Source organism: Tinamus guttatus, unplaced genomic scaffold, assembly GCF_059628265.1.
Source record: "Tinamus guttatus ecotype Peru unplaced genomic scaffold, ASM5962826v1 Tinamus_guttatus_pri_ptg000389l, whole genome shotgun sequence".
Taxonomy (NCBI): Eukaryota; Metazoa; Chordata; class Aves; order Tinamiformes; family Tinamidae; genus Tinamus; species Tinamus guttatus.
In genome coordinates this window covers 286,350-303,979 of record NW_028288923.1, presented here as the reverse complement: position 1 = coordinate 303,979, position 17,630 = coordinate 286,350, and the positions used below count along the sequence as shown (strand labels likewise).

The window sequence follows — 17,630 nt, the reverse complement described above, 5'->3', positions numbered from 1 at the left end:
CAGCTTGCCAAATGCCCCACTTCATCCACTGATTAAGTTAATTGAAAGAGAACACATTAACATTGAAGAGCAAAAACAAACTCCTCACTGCATTACTAAACACACGAAACAGCATGTCGGAGATGCTATGTAAATTTTGTAGTGAATTACTGCCATTTCCCAACAAATTACTGCCATATAGAATACCATTTGATTGATGTAACTATCAAGTAGGCTGTGATTCAATCATAAGCATTTTCCAAAGAGTGCTGAACTATAACGCAAAGATGGAAAAAAAAGAAAAAGAAAAAATATCTGTTATCCCATCTGTTATTTTCTGATGACTTTGCTGCAAGTTGAATTTCATATTTTCTCCTGATCTCTCATAAAGCTCCATTAACTATTAATTAACTATTACCAAGATATTCTCCTTCTAGCACCTGCATTCTGTCCCCAGTGCCTATCTCCATGAAAGCAAACACTGAAATAATTTTGTGTAAAATAAAATTAATGATTTGAAGTAGTTGCCACTAAGGGGTAAAGCCTACGGGAATTAACACTTTCAGAGCATTAAAATGATCTCTACATACTGTCGTTTCGGGGGATAATCCAATTCCTCACACAGTTTTAAGAGAAGCAGATACAGCTCTGCAGGAGAGGTGGCTTTGGGAGCCTGGGCAGTCTCACAAGCTCCTCTGGACATGATTTTGGGGTGCACAGATCCCCACGGCACCATGTGACTGAGAAGTAAAACTATAGTTGAGAAAAATGCCCATCCTGCAGTTGCTAAAGTTTCCTTGTACTTTATAACACAAGCCACCGAGCTCAGGAGACCAAAGACAGGAACCGTTTACGCCTGTGTCGGCCTCCCGTGACTGCAGCTACCCCAGCACAGGTCCCCGTCAACAGACACCACGCTGCAATGTATCCAGCACAGACAACAACCCTTACTTTCACCACACTAACTTTTAAACTTCAAGGTGATGAGTTTTGACAAAGTTTTTTCCACAAGCTTAATATTGACTCCCTGAGGAAAAATAAGGAGCCTAACATGGTAGTGATCTCCTTCGGCATGAATTACTGCTCTTTCCCAGGAGCGACCGGCCCCAACTCCTTCGGGCAGAGTCAACAGAGGAATTTTTCTCTGTTGGATAAAATGAAACTGCTCAGTGAGAAAACTAAGGGTTTTTCTCTTCCACCCTAAGTCATCTTCTCTTTTTAGACTCTTGGGAGAGGCAAATAGATATTACATCAATATGGAACTGCATCTTCATGGAAACGCCAGCTGATTCTCTTAGCGACTTGAGTCCATGCAGAGGGACTCCAGGATACCACCACCATGTTGTATGAACGAGGGAGGCCTAAGATCCACGTGAAAACTCAAACTATCGCACTTGAAGATTACTAAGCCCCCATGCACAGGCTCTGTTCAGCCCCTCACTGGAAGGGAACGAAGCCACCATGACTTAGGGACACTTCACATTGGCAAGAGAGCCTCTACATGGGGTTCGATGTCCTTTAATTTAAGCACATTAGCCTCATGCCATTCTGTTACTCATCTCAAGTTTCCTGTACATCTCCCTGGAGATGAACCCTTAATGAAGAAATCATCTGCCTTTGGGCTAAGTAATGGGCTTATATTTACATCATCTTTTGGCAACACAGGCATTTAAGACATAAAACACCATTTCAGTAAAATGGGCAAATTGTGCCATCACGGCACCAAACGTTAAAAGGAGCACTCAGGAGGCTGCTAATGGTATTTGTTTACTCCTGTGAAACATAAAGCAGGCTACATTTCTGAAAGAGATATCAAACAACTTTAGCACTAAAAATAAAAAAGATAGTTCTGTAATGAAAACAAAGTAAAAAATGAGTTTTCCTGTTTATCTAAAATGTACCACAGAATGCCTTATTGTGCGGTTAAATGACATAATTACACATGGTTTCTGAAAAACCACAAAATGGTCAGCATTTTTTCTGCCTGAAAAATACCCACAAAATTTTAGCAAGAATGTCACACTACCACGACATTTTTATATCCAGACTGTTTAAATTAATGGTACAGCACAATACGTATGCACAAAACAAAGCAGAAATAAATTGCTTTTACACCACTTAAAGTATCTGAAGACATTAAACTTTCCTGAATTAAATTTTAGATTTATTGCTCTCATTTACTTGGCCCAGCAGTCCTAACTTAATGTATGAAACCAAGTGGGTCTCATTCCTTGCAAAGCACATGCATTTCCCACATCTAAAACAGCTGGCACAGATATGAATATTTTGGATCATATGGCTTAAACACAGTCCTGCTTCTCCAGCAGGAAACCATCTTTTACCCAAGGAGAAGAATGACTGATTTCCTGCCTGTTCCTCGTCTGCATCCCTAGGACTAAAGAACTACGCTCTTAAATCTTGTAATTGGACTGCAAGAGGTTTTGCTTAAAAAAAAAAAAAAAAAAAAAAAAAAAAAAAAAGACAAGTAAAAAACTTTTTTTTAAAAATTAAACTAGAAAATTTAGAAAAACGATGCTTACCAAACAAGTCCAAGTAGTTCGGCACCCTGCATAAACTAAATTTTCATCTCCTGTTGGTGGTGACAACAGAAATGACTGCAGAACATTCTAGCCTGGATCTTCATTGTCTTTCTAGTGCTGTCTGTGAACCTGTGATCTTTTAAGTTTTCACTGTTTCCTAGCTCAGTTTGAATGTAGTGTAGTGAGATTTCGGCACACTAAATATTGCTAAATTCTTACTAAATCATCTGATCTTGTGCCACTTCCATCAATTCTCTCTAACTCTTAAAAGTTCAACTACTGCTGACTTCCCTTTCTCAACTTAGGCATAAGACCAACTCTAAATGCAGAACATATTTCCAAGACCAGAAACATTCGGATGGCGTATTACGGGGAAGAGTTATATTTAAGAATGAGGGAAAAATTTTAACATCCATTTAGTTAAAAGAATGATATCTACTGTGAAACACTGAGTAAAGTGCACCAAAACTTAAAATTAAAAAAAAATGCATTGAAATAAGTTGAACAGAAGAGATGCTCAACTAGTTAAAATGGAAATGCAATAGATTTTAAAAGTAAAATCAATAACACAGTATAGAACGAAAGAAAGCTGTATAGGTGAAGCAGTAGCTTATTTCCTGCTAAACAGGTTTCAATACAGCATTTTGTTTAATGCTTAGAAACATCTATATAACACTCTTACCTGCTAAGGTATGTAGTGTAATATTCATTTCAATTTAAATACTACTAATCAACAGCATTATGAAGGGGCTTTTGCAAAACAAGAACAGCCAGTTCTTACTATTATTGCTAAGCCAAACAATTCAAGCACCACCAGGCCCAAACATGTCTTCTTACCGGGCCCAAGCGCTACCACCACTCCCGTGGGTCGCCATCGCCCGTGGGATTGTGGCAATTAACACTGAAGACATTTGCATCCACACAAGTTCTCCATTCCCATGCTACGGCTCAAAGCGGACATGACACTCCACTGAACGACAAGGGGGAAAAAGGGCAGTTTGATCTGCATGAGTCACTGGTGACTTCCTTGTTCCTTGTACTATTTGCAATCTAAAAGCAATGGGCACGGAAGCCTCGCAGATGCACCATACCAGACTTGTGCCCCTGCGCACTGCCCCATGCCAGGTGGCCTTGGGCCGCTGTGTTCTTGTCCTACTTCTCCATCCCTTTTCTCCCTAGAAGGGAGGTGTCTGAGTGGCTCTTCATGCCCTGCCCTCAACACCTACAATGGCACCAAGACTACAAGAGTAGACAGCACCAAGAGTCACCCCGCTGACACCAGGCTGCGGGCACTGCGACACCTCTAGAATTAACACTTCGGAGGGCTCTGCTCAGCGCCCCTTTGTGTGATTTTGCAGACAACTGCGAGTGTCTCACAGTTACACCAACCAAAGCGCAAACATTTTCCCAATGACCCCCGATCTACACGTACTCTAGCACCCACGGCACGCGAAGCTCAGTGCTCCGTCAGTGAACTCCTCTCACCGGCTGCATCAGCAGCCTCGGCGCTACCCATGCGCAACCAAGGCGGCCCACAGGGACCTGCCTCAGAGCAAAACCACCTCGGGCTGCTGCAGCAGACCAGCTGCTGGCACACTTCCACGTCAGACTTCGCAAAAGCAGCCTGGAGTGCTCATAAAAAGCATAAGTAAGCAGGCACATAACACAAAAGTGGGATTTCTTAAAGTATAAAGCTATTAAGTTTCAAGTCTAATTTTCCCATTATTTGAGTAGCATTCCCATAGTGTGCTCTCAGATATGCTAAGGATAAATAGGAAAAAATATCATGCATTTCTTCAGGGCTGCACGAAATCTGGGGTATACTGACTCCCCTAACTCTTCCTTAGGCACTGCCAGTTTATATATTGGGCACAGAGGGAAGGAGGGGTGAGGGAGATGAACACAGTATTTTCCCCGAAATCCCATTTGCTATTAGACTTACAGAAAATGGCGGGAGGGAAACACGAGTTAAAAAAGTTTTATTCATCACTCTTAGTCATCAAAGCAGGGAAGACATATATTGTGTTTAGATTACATATATTTAACAGTCTCTCCATTTATACTTTATACATTATGCATACATTATACATATATTTAGTAGAGAAAACCTACTAGTATAAGAGTTAACACAAATAATATCATTAATAGAACTGTTAACAGAAAGAGTAGAAGACCTGGTCTGAAAAAAACTCACCAAGGTCCTAAAGACCTACTGCTCAGGCCTTAAATGACAAAAAGTCATCTTTTGAAACAAACAGGCTGCAAACAGAGAAAATCAACTGGTTACAGTGTCAAATAGGGTAAATCGCCCTACAACTTCCTCCACAGGAGCATTAGATCCAGAGTTACAGCTTCCTTCCTAGTGACTCATGGGAACTGTGATCAACATGACTTCTATTTTTATTCATAAAAAAATTCTTTAAAAAATTGAACTTGGCAAAAAAAATTAAAGTTAAACAGAAATTGTTGATTCACTGAATCTTTAATAAAGGCTTCCCTCAATCTGATAATACATTTTTTAAAAAAATCATATAAAAAGACTAAAGTTCCAAGTCTAAAGCTTAGAACTGGAAAATGTCAAAAGTAAGTTTATTCTTCATTAGTGTTACTACTATGGCACCATCTTTCATTCAAAGATGAAACTTTTTTCCCCCGCAGGATTGCCACATGGAATAAATAATAATTACAGTTGCTTTTCCTGAAAATGAATATTAGTTTTTGTTTGCTACTTATTTTAGTATCTTAAAGATTAGTACAATAGTTGCACTGAAATCCATTGGTTTTGTTTCAGCATTTATTAGTTTAAGAATCACTGTGTAGCATGCTTAAGATCAGCTTTTTACAATTCAGTATCTTCTATTTTTACTCCTAATTTTGCTTAAATCACAAAAATCAGAAAGAATAATTAAGGAGAAAGTAATTCAGAAAAAAAAAGAAAAAAAAAAAAAAAAAGAAGAACAGATTAATACCATTTGGCTGGCACTCCTCAAACATCACCAGTGCTTTACTAACTACCCCACAAACTAACTGGAATCATACTAATAAAGATGATTTGATTTGTAAATTATACTCACTCTACCACTGCATGTTTTCACTGCATGTTTCCAAAATGCAAGAAAAGCTACTTTTGGAGTAAGTGGGAGAAATAATGTATGTTTTTCACGGCGAGGTATCTTATTTTTCCAACCTCCTATTACTTATTCCTCTGCAAGGTATCGTATCTGCCCCAGTCCATTTTCAGCATTTGTTATTATGTCAAGCTTCAAAAATCCTTAACTTATCACACTTTTGCTATTTAAAGTATCTGGGAACATGGGAGTCTTATTCCTGTCTTCAGGCTGGATGTGCCTGTTCTGTATAGTACACACATACTCACTCTCTCCTGGAACTCCTAAGTTACTAAGATGATGCTTTTGTGATTATTAAAACATGGAAAATTTGGGTATTCCTTCACTTATGAGAATTCTCATCATAGCTCTTAAAAGAAGGAAAAATCAACACTTCTAACCTGGCTTCACAATCCCACTCATGCTTATAGCCCGACCCGTGCTGGAAACTGAGCTAGTCAAAACAACATTAAAATACAGTACTGTAAAATCTGTAACAAACAGTAGGATAAATTACTTGGTTTTAAAAAGTAAAGGTGTACTCATAAAATTTGTTAATGTATTAGATCTGTACTGCATCCTGTTTAACTAGCCTGTTAGGTTATTTTCAAAAGTGAAAGTAGTATTTTAAGACTATCCGAATAACTCTGTATCCTTTAAAATTCTGTTTAATCCCAATTACGAGTAAACATCAAACATCTCCCAAATACTAAAACAAGAAAGGAATTTTAATGAGAAAACAGTCAAGAACTTAAAGTAGTCCTAAGGAATCCATTAAACCTTCTTGTTTTTGTTGAAAGGAAGTGGTGCAAAATGTCCCTGCAATCCCAATGTTCCCAAGATTGCAATCTCAAGGCCCCCTTAGATGCCATGCCTTAAAAGGCAAAAATAGTCTAGACACACTGGTAAAACAGAACATTAAAAAAAAAAATAGATGTAGACCAGAACATTAAAGAGCACTGCCAGCTGTACTGGGGAATACACAAAACTTTCAAGTTTGTCTTGCTGCTTAAGGCTGTCTTAAAACTATTATATAGTAATCTCACCCAAAAGAGAAGAGAGCTAACAAACCTTCAGTGCATAACAGCAAATCGTGATTTTATCATCGACGAATAGGTCTGCCTGAAGACTGCAAATACATTTGGCTCACTATAGCACTATAAAAAGGTCATTAACACCACAAAAGCCTTAAGATTGTAGCAACAACATCTCAGTCTTTCAAGTCAGGGTCCTTACTGGACTACCACCATGAGCTAGATGTTCTTCCAGAATTGCAGGAAAGTGGCTTAACTCATTGTGAAGTGTACTTTTAACAGAATATTTTGAAAATACCAATAAGTGAAGCCATTATTTAAAATCAGACAATCCCAATATTTAATAAAAGGCTTCACCTGTATTAGACAAAAATAGCTTCTACCAAGATAACAGAGTTAAATACAACTATTAGCTTCTTTTACGAGAGCAAAAGATCAAGCATCAAGTTAGCTTCTTCTCAATATTCAAATGGTAGCATTAATTATTAGAATGAAAATAATTTAATGAAGCCAAAGTTGCTGAAGTTTAAGATTCTTAACATTTGTCTATTTCATGAAATACCTAACACTTGTGCTTGCTGTTTGCTTTCTTGTACAGACCTTTCAGATTTCAAATGTAAGACAAAAAAAAAAAAACAAACATGGAAACACTTGTAGTCCATTTATAAAATAACTTGCTGCCAAGTAAGTGCCAGAACACCACAGGAGTACCACTACATCACTAGTAGATTTCCAGTATTTGGGGGAAAAAAAAAAAAAAAAAAAAAAAGAAGAAGAAGGCGGCTTACTTTAAGTGAATGTGCAGCAGAAGTATCACTGTATCCAATTCCAGACTGAAGTACAGGATGTATTTCCACATACTAGGTACACTGTCACTATGCATTTAAGCTATCCTGTAATGAAGGGAACTATCAAGAACGAGCTTAGTTGACTTGCAAGCTAAACCTTTCATGAACATAAACAAAAGAAAGAAAATTTTAAAAAAAATGTCTTGCTCAACAGTATCAAACATCTGAATATCAGGTTACATACAAGAGAGGTGTAATTGCAGATAAAGACAAAGACACATGTTTGGGTACAAATTCACCATATTCTTCCACAGGCATTAAGTACCAGAACCCTAAGATGAGTCAGAATTGTGACATCTGATTTATAATTCCCAGTTCAGTTTGCATACAACAAAGATGAAAACTTTAGAAGTCGCGCTGCTTCCCTGAAGCCCCATTTCCACCTTTCTGCCATTCCCACCCCCGCACTTCACCAGGGTTATCCACTGGAGAGCTCCTAAGCGCAGACACGGCGCTGGCCGATCCACGCGCTCTGCGCCGCGCGGGAACGCACCGTGCCAGCACCGAGCGCCCGCTGCGCGGCCGACACCGCCTTCCAACCTCCTCTCTGCTCTGACCGCTTGTTCTTGCGCCTGCTCTACACAGGCTCTGCGCCCTCCTGCCTCTGCTTTCACCAGCCTGTTATCCGGAGCAGAAGACTGAAGTATCAGAGATGCCTAAATATCACCTCCATGTATTGGAAACAAATAACATTAGCATGACTTGTAGTTAAGTGACTTTTAGTTTTTAATAATTAAAACAACTTTCTTTGTGCAGCTGTAATTTAGGAAGAGTAACCACTATCATCACAGACCAGCAGCAGTTGTGAAGACATTTATTCATCATCCACTCTGCATATAGCACTCTTCGCATGCAAAATGCTAGTACAGAATTATTTGTTGAAGTTTAAAATCAAGGTGTTTTCAAGATAACATTTTGAGCATGGGATGACAACTACTAAAAAGCATATGAGTTGATTTGAAAAAAGGATGCATTAAGTGGCATCAATACTAACCGGTTCCTCCCAAACTAGCTGTGTTACAAGGGGAAAAAAAAAAAAAAAAAAAAAAAACACCACACTCTTAAGTTTCAGGCCCTTCTCCTTGCCTCCTTAACTCAAAATCCTCATTAAGTCACTAGGAAGGCTCATCAGCATAAGATGAAAGTCTACAGAGAAGATGAGGAAGATTACAAGAGAGGGTAGCTTTCCAAAACAGAATTCCATTAGAGGATGGTTCTCCCTGCAGCATCTGCAACTAGCACAATGAATCTAGTTCTGTTTCATTAACTTACTATGGGAGAAGAAAAATATTACAGAAATTATTGAACTTTCTTCAGAAAGCAGAATTAAAACTATTCACTATCTCAAGGAGAAATTTAAAACTGGAATTTGGAGTTCAATATGACAGTAGGACAACAAGAGATAATATGTAAAACCAACCACAAGAGACTAAAAATCAACTCTCTGCTGTAGAAAGATAACTCCTTTAGTTGCACACAAAAGCATTAAAAAAGCTAAACAGTGTTATCTCATCATTCTCCTCCTGTGGTAAATGTCCGTGTAAAAATATCCCATACAACAGATCCAAACCTTTTAAAGGGAAGAAATACTTCCAAAGAGAATCAAGACTTTCAGAAACATGGAAAAGTTAGACTGCATCTAAACAGGATTTCTAAGTATATGCGCATATTGTAAGTTTGATCCTTTTAAAAGGATATTTCCACAGTATTTCTCAGATGGATAACAATCATTTTCTCCTTTCTTGACGTAACATTAACATCTTCTGGACAAGAAGCTACCAATACCACTGACAGTCAGAACTCAATGTCCAGTATGCAAAGTCACACACTTATGGAGGAGACAGATTTTGTCACATAAAGGTCAATTTCTTGTTTTGAAATTAGAAGAGAAGAAAATGTGGAAGATACTGTTAATTACAGAATGACTATAATCTATCAATGTAATTGCAGGACGCAACAGGAGAGTCATTTCCAGTAGAGGTATGAAAAGTGACAACATTATCTCACACACTGATAAAAAACACATGAATAAGTTACCTCCATTCTGATTATATTCACTCAAAAAAGAAGATTACTTCAGTTAGAAAGTGGTGCGCAGAAGTAGCTGAATGATCAAGAGACCAGAAAACCCCTCTTATGAGAAGAGTCCAAAATTATCTTATCTTGTTAAGACTAAACAAGATTAAGACTGACAATGGCAATGATGATGCAAGACTATACAGCTATAAATTTGCTAGAATTAATTTCACACCAGAAATTAGAATGTTTCTATAACTCAGAGAGCAGAACTAACAGAAACTAACTTGAAGAGAAAACTTGGGCACTTACAGCACGGAGCTGCCTGTGATACTAAAGCCTTCCTTAGGAGGCTTTGGATTTCTCCTCCAGTGCTCTGCTTCTAGCAGAGACCACTAAATGCTATAGGAGGCCTGGCTGCCTGACTTGAACACTGAGAAATGACCTTGCTGTGCAATAAATATGACACAGAATGTCATTCAGCATCCAGGTAGAGTCTAATTTCCTGTAGCTTAGTTATTACTATATTTAAATAAAGCCAAACTTTATTATAACTAACATGAAAGAAATCCAAATTTCTCCATAATCACACACAGTAGCTAGTAGTTACTTCCATTATTTAGAGAACAACAACTGCTGTTAAAGTGCCTGGTTCCCTGCTCTAAGCACCCCCATGGTTGCACGGATGCAGAAGAGTAATATACCACAAGAGATGGAGCAGTGCTTCAGGGGAACAACGGAGGGACCCATCTAATCCTTGCCTCTGGAATGAGACACTGCGCTGAAGGCATCGGAATACTCCAATAATTAACTATGAGCCTACTGAACATGTCGTATTAGTTTTCTACCTGATTCTAGTTGTTAGCAGTTACCTTACTGCTTGAACCATAGAGGGTATTACTCTTTTGTAATATAATTAACAGTAGCAATTCCCAATAGCCTTATTATCCACATATCTATGTATTACTGGCTCTTTGACTTCTTAGGTCTTCTATGCAATAGATACCAATAGGAAAGAATTTTAGTGGACTGAACTAATTTCTGGATCTGGAAACGCCTAACGACTGTAAGCCACAAGATTTTCCCTCGTTCAGCAGCTCTCCACAAATGAAGATTAAACACTTCACATTCAAAAACTTGCGAGCACAGGAACTGCAAGGTCCAGCGGGGCTGAAGCCGGAGGTTTATCCCAGAGCCCCCGGCCGCGCGCGGGGCGGACACCGGAGCGCAGCCGGCGGGCACTAAGCTCCCCAGCCGCAACGTGCGGCTCACGACCGCCCGAGCAGAGCCTTTATCTCCAGCAGCAGCAGCCGCGTGTATTTTTAAGCACAGTTTTTTCTGTGGGAACAGACAAATTAGGAAAGCAAGTCTACTAGTACTGTCCTAACCACAGACACCAGTCCCCATCTATCACGAATGCCACCCACTCCCTAAATGGCACGGGATAAGGCCTTTTCTTTTCCCTTTTTTTTCTTCCCCTGTCCCCCCCTCTCCACTTGCAACCTCCCTCACAAGACTGTCTGTAATCTTACTGTTCCAGGTAAACCATTTCCAACTACCACCAATGTCAGAAGAACTGGTTAGGAACAATTTTTCATATCAGTTGCCCCAGTTGTTAAAAGTGATATATTCTACTTTAAATAAAGTGCCTGTGGAAACCTGGCAGGATCCTGATGGAAACTAAGGATCCCATCAGGATCCTGCCTGGTTTTCTCATATCTCACCTGGTGGCCTGACGAAAAGCCCACCAGGAACAAAAGCTCCAAAATAATCCAGCAAGCTGGCAACTCAGGGTCTCCTGGTTTTTCCACTGGAATTTCAGCAGAAAATACACTCCAACACACAGCTCTAATAATAGTAAGATCCTTGAAAATGCAGAAGATAAACACAAAGGATAAACAATCCTACATACAGGAAAGCTTCAGTGAGAAATACAGTGAGGGAAAAAAAAGCAAACTCATCTAAAGTGAAACAACTTCCAGTGACTCGTTCACACTCTCAAGAAAGACGTGTCACCTGCTAAGGGCTGTCCCTTTTGGACCCCTTCTGCTTCCCTATATAATAAACATTTTTATTAATTAAGCACCTCTCAGGGAGAAGAGAGGAGGTTCTCCTTAGGAAATTTAAGGGTAAATTTATATGGAAGCAACAGCAGAAGTACTGAAATAACTTGAGGATGTCCATAGTAAAGTTTTCCAATCTGTTTGATTGTTCAATAATCTCCATGGGAAGTACTAAAGCACCCGAAAGAATAAGAAACATAAAGCCATGCCAGAGCGTAATGAAAATAAACCCTAAAAAGCTTGCAGTGGTCTCCAAGAACAGCTCTCATTTCTCTCATGTGCAGTATGGTAAGGTGCTAACCCATCTGAACACTGGAAGTTGGGAGAAATCCCATCTACATTTCAACTTCCCAGAAGGAAAAATACTTCTTTGCATAGCATACGTTGTCCTAACTTCTCCTGGCCTTTCACGTCCAGTTCAAGTCCTCGTTTTCCAAAAATGAAAAGCTTCACAAAACTTAAAGTCTTTCTCTCCATTGCCATTTTCTTCCACCTTGACTGATGATATCTGAAGTTTCTCAGCCACTCTGCCATCCTCCTGAAAACTTCTGTCCTGATCCTGTCCAGCACCCACCACCTTCCATCCTTCAGGCGACTTCTTTAAGAGGGGTCTACAGCTCTTCTGCAACCCAAACTAAATGAGAATTTCCTCACAAATCCAAATAACCACATTATCTTTCAAGAGTCCCTTGCTCAGATGCTGCTCACCCATCACCTTCACCTCCTACTTCTAGCCTTATGTGAGTAGCAGCAGATATCAAGTAACCGCATCTAAAGAAAGAATGATGTGTTTATTTGTATGAATGCTCACAAAGGACAAAAAAGAAAGTCACCTACTGCTGCAAGCTCATGGGGTTTCTTTCTTGCTCCTTCAGTCCTCTTTATAGAGCTACTTCAACATAGTAAGACAAAACACAAGTGAAAGGGCTGTTTGCTAACGGTAAAGTGTTCAAAAACAGATAATCAGTTCAACAAGTTCTTCTCCATGGATCTTTTATTACCTCCTCACTATTCTTCAAATTCAATATTAATGACTAGCAGTAGACAGTTATACCTATTAGATAATTGCTAAAGTTAGTCCTGTATACTAATAAGAACTCCCAATGAATTAAAAGACATTTTAAACTCTGAATGCCCATTGTCAAATTAACAGAAAACAAAATAGTACTCAACCTTCCCTGGGAGTCAAGGAAGCCACAATCAGACTAAAAACAGCTGTGTAATAGGCACATGAATCACTAACCTCATAAGCCACTACTACAGAGCACCCTTTAAAGGACACTTTACAGCACAGTCTCTGGCACTACTAATAAGTGCAAGTTAAAATTATTCCCTTCATCTACATTTCCCTTTATTCCATATGCCTAATTTGTCAGATGTCATTTCATCTTGTAACAACCCCAGAAAAAGTATTTTGAATCAATAAAGGCAATTTTTCAATAAAATGAGAGCCTACAATTATCTAAGCCTTTATTTTCAGTCATTTTTCCCCTCCTTCTATGTTCTTTCTTCTTTTGACTATTCAGAACATACGTTTGGAAAAACCATCACGTCAGCCATGATGCCTAAAAGTTATAGCTCAAGACACACCACTAAGAACTAGCAGAAAGTCCTTAAACTGAAGATTAAACTAAGTGGCAACATCTGTCTTAAACCGATATTTTTTTCCTGCCAATCATGTATGTATCTTAATGCAAATCCAGATGCTTAACAAGGTATGTGCATAGTAATCTTTCCTGTAACATTCTCTCTTGCTCGAATATATTTACAGACATTTGATATTAACCATTATAGTCCTTTTTTGTTCCATTTTCTTGTTTGCAATAAAGGGAATTTCTCCTCATTTTTTAAAGAGCTTATAGTACTATACCACAGACTTTAAAAACTTTACAGAAATACTATATTCAGCATTATAATAATTAAAATAATTACACTTGGCAAACAAATGAATTTAGCATATGTTGGAATGTGTTCTCTTCTTTTCCAGAATTACTCAATTTTCCATCAGCTGCAAAATTCAGTAGTTTGCTCTACCAGTCATTACCATGAATGAGATATAGCTTGCCTTGAGCACAAATAAAGTTAAACATTATAAACTAATGCAGCAGTTAAACATGTCGAGCTGGTGCACACACTTCATTACGCAGTTTGTTTTCCTGCGCATTTCTCTCCCACTAGGTTCAGGCTCTCTTGGGTGCAACGGGTCACACTGCTATTATTAGAAAGGCACAATGCATTATTCAACCCAACTGGAGATACTGGCTTGCAGGTACTTCTCCCTAGCGCACTCCAAATAGCGACTCATCTGCTCAACACACAAGAAAACTCCCTTATCTGCAGCCTCATCACAGCCCTTTTTCCCCCCCTTTGCTTTCCTTACAAGGCTTAAAATCTTTCCAGGTTTTGTGCACATCCCTTTGTGACTGGTTCCAAAGCAATTGGAGTTCATTACCAAAGGACTCACCTACTCCCGTCCAACAACTCCTTTGAATTACAGGCTTTTAATGCGACTTGCCAAAGTCTATTATTACGCTACAGAAAGGAGCGGGCGGAGAAACAGAAACAAAAACCCCAAGGGCAGATTATTTCAGCATATTAGATAACACCACCCTAGAATTGCTACCACATAGACAGCTTTTAACAGTTCAAAGCCAGGTAGATGGTGCTTAGTGATGACAGACTCTTTGGCTTCAGTCCTGAAAATACATAATATAAATGCAGCTATTTCTTGTTGCTAGAAGGCTACTCACATAACAAGTTCCTTGCTAAAACTTGCAGAATATCAGTTTTGTGCTGCAACACAGAGAAGAGAACCAAAACAAACTGCCCTTGCAAATCCTGGATTTTCCTGGGTGTTCACAGGAACGATGCTATGATGCTACAGTCAGCTGAGTCCTGCACAACTTGCGCTCTAAAAAACTAACATCTGCTCCCTGCTGAAAGCAAGGTACTTTCAATATACTTTACATGAAATCCGCATGTGTAGGCTTGGTCTTCCCTGGCCCCGTTTTAAATGCTGCAATAATATATATGAAATATTAAGAAGCATCTCTCCGCGCCATCCTTCTTCACACAAGCAGGTTATCAGCCCCGTGAGGTGCTACGGGAGGGCCTGCGGCAGCCTGTGCCCCGCAGCATCCCTGCCCTGTGCCCGTCGCACCCGGGGCCACCGAGGCGAAGCCATCTGTCCTATTTGAACTGAAACACTTAACGTGCCGAGACAGAATTTTCTTTTTAAGCCCCGTGTTTACACAAAGCCCGCAGCGATATTTTTGTAACGGCCCAACGACCTGAGGCCGCAGGCAGGGGCCGTACGCAGGCGCTGCCCGGAAAGGCACAGGGCAGGCGAACAGAGGCGCTTTACGTGAACACCAGCGACCAACGCGGGCTCTCGCGGCGGGGCCCGGCCCCCGCGCAGGTGACACTGCCCCGAGGCGGGAGCAGGTGACGCGAGGCCGCAGCCACCAACGCGGCGCCCGGCGGCGCCCAACGGGCACCGGCGCCTCCGCGGGCCGGGCCGGGCCGAGGCGGCCGCGCTGCCGCCCGCCATGCAGGAGCGCTGGGCGAGCGCCAGCCCCGGCCGCGGTACCTACCACCTCGGCCAGCTTGAGCCTGCCCAGGGCGCCGCGCACGTAGTCCAGGTCGCAGCGGAGGCCGCGCAGCCCGCGGCGCTGGCTCACGGGCTCCGTGGTGGGCTGGTAGGGGCTGCTGGCGCCCGAGATCATGGAGGTGCTGGACGCCTCGCCGTCGAAGCCCTCCATGTCCTCGCCGCTCCTCATGGCGCCGCCGCCGCCGGGCCCGCGCGCCGCAGCCGCGCTCGCCTAGCGCAGCGCCCGCTCCATGGCCGCGCCGGGGCGCGCAGCCTCACGCCGAGGGGCGCGGGGGCAGCGCGGGCAGCATCGCGCTGCCGCCGGGCCCGCCCCGGCCTCGGCCCCGGCGCTACCGCCCCGCGCACGAGCCGCCGCCCGGCACAAGAGCGGAGCGGAGCGGAGCGGAGCGGAGCGGCCGCCCCGCAGCTCGCTGCGCTGCCCGGGCCCGGCGCGGAAGCTGCGACCGGCCAAGAAGCTGCTGCTGCCGCCGCCGCGGCCGCCGGCTGCTCCTCCCCCTGCGCGCAGCGGAAAGGGCGGGGAGAGCCCGCCCCGAGCGGCGCGGCCGGCCCCGCACCTGCCCCGCCCGCCGCACCTGCCCGGGCGCCTCCCGCGCAGCGACCGAGGGGACCCCGAGGGGACACGGGGACGGGGCTGCGGCCGCGGTGCCACCGGGGGGACACGGGGACGGGGCTGCGGCCCCGGCGCGACCGGGGGGGACACGGGGACGGGGCCGCGGCCCCGGTGTCACCGAGGGGACACGGGGACGGGGCTGCGGCCGCGGCGCGATCGGGGGGACACGGGGACGGGGCTGCGGCCCCTGCGCGACCGAGAGGACACGGGGACGGGGCTGCGGCCCCTGCGCGAGTGGCCACGGTGCCTTCCCCGCACCTTTGGCAGAGGTTTAAATCGGCAGCGAGAAGATAACAAGAGCCCCTCGTCCACAAACGCGTCAGTACGCGAAATGCTTGTGCCGGGGTAGTGTCTGCCAGCTCTGGAAATGCTACCGTGACCTTGACTCGTGGGCAGCCCTTGTCGCTTGCAGGCACTGCTTGCAGGGTGTTGCATGGGAGGCTTTTTAAAAAAGCACCCTTGATACCAAGCATTAAAAAGTCAACAGTACTGAGCTTTTTAAATACTTATAATTCAGTGTTTATCCTCCGAGTTATATAAAATAGTTCACACTTCACAGTTACTGCTTCAAGCTGTACTTGGAGGGGTTTGAATACTGAAAATCTTCAAATAATTCTTGCATGAGTGTTAAAAACGTTTTTAAGTGTTATTTTCAATACTGAAGTTTACCAAGGAACTTGCAGATATGTATCTGCACACGCACAGCACAGGGAGCGAGTGCGTGTCACACGTTAGACTAAGCCGGGATTCGCGTTCCTCCCCCGTGAGCCGCTGCCTTGGCGGCCAGGTCCCTGTTGCTGTCCCTTCCTTGGGTGCCAACCTTGCTCTCTCCTTTCACGTGTCAGGGGTTCACGTGCATTAAGGCTTCCTGCAGCCTCCCGGTGCCTCTGAGCAAAGTTTCTTCCTGCTTCAGTTTTTCTGCCTGTTTTCCAAGGACACTGCAGATTATCACCGCAGTGATTTCGTCACCTTTGCACTTTGCATCTTCTTTCCCTTTCAGTTCTCTTGAAGTCCCTTTTTTTTGTGTGTGTGCTTTCAAGATAGTTTTCTTCTTTTCTTTTGTCTCTCTATGAAAGATCCCAAGAAGCAGAACCAAAATGACAGAATCAAAGAGCACCCGTGCAATCTTGGATGGAGAAAAAGGCTTTTCTTTGGTCTATCATTAACAATCATTGGTTACCTGGAGAAGTAATTGATATTATCAAGCCAGTAGAAGTAAGTTCATCATTTCTCTGGTGACCTCTCAAGCTGGGAGAGGCTGGTAATATCAGGAAGATGGAGAGTTGGATGTATTTTTAAGGAAGGAAACATTTTTACCTCTTTAGTGTTAAAATGTCAGGAGAAGGATGGAAAGCTCTGTTGCTTAGACCCAGTAAAATTAGCCTAACACTATGAAATCAGAGGGGGAAAATCCTACACTGGCACCAGGCTGGCCATGAGGCACTAACAGTTTTTTTACAGTTTCTTACTTCAGTTCCTGTATAATGCTGGGGGACATCAGAAGTCTCACAAAGCTGCCTTTTTTTCTTTTTCAGGAAATATCATGACTAGGTGGTTGTCACTTACAAGAGCTTTTTCTGTATTCTTTTTAACTAAAGATTCCACAGCTGCCTCAGAAACACAGAGTCCATTTCTATTTGCTTGTAACAAGACATTTATCACTTGTTTTGAGGGGCTCCAGTGGTGCTTTCACACAGTGCGTGTAATGATAAAAACATTTCTGAAGTACCCAGTGAGCATTATTTTGATGTACTGTTTGTGGCCCCAAATAAAACACATCAGCATGTTGAAGAGGACCAAAAAATACCTGAGCAGGCAAGTAA

General features: G+C 42.5%; 1 protein-coding gene across 2 annotated transcripts in view; it reads right to left on the bottom strand.

The window, feature by feature from the left end:
- The window catches only part of LOC104577404 (thymidine kinase 2), a 63,070-nt gene extending 47,557 nt beyond the window's left edge, over window positions 1–15,513 (bottom strand). For both annotated transcript variants that reach the window (XM_088530840.1, XM_088530837.1), the window contains exon 1: window positions 15,181–15,513. In XM_088530840.1, coding sequence (XP_088386966.1) covers window positions 15,181–15,366 — 186 coding nt within the window. In that variant the 5' untranslated portion in view covers window positions 15,367–15,513. The remainder of the gene's footprint in view (window positions 1–15,180) is intronic.
- Between the last annotated feature and the right edge of the window lie 2,117 nt (window positions 15,514–17,630).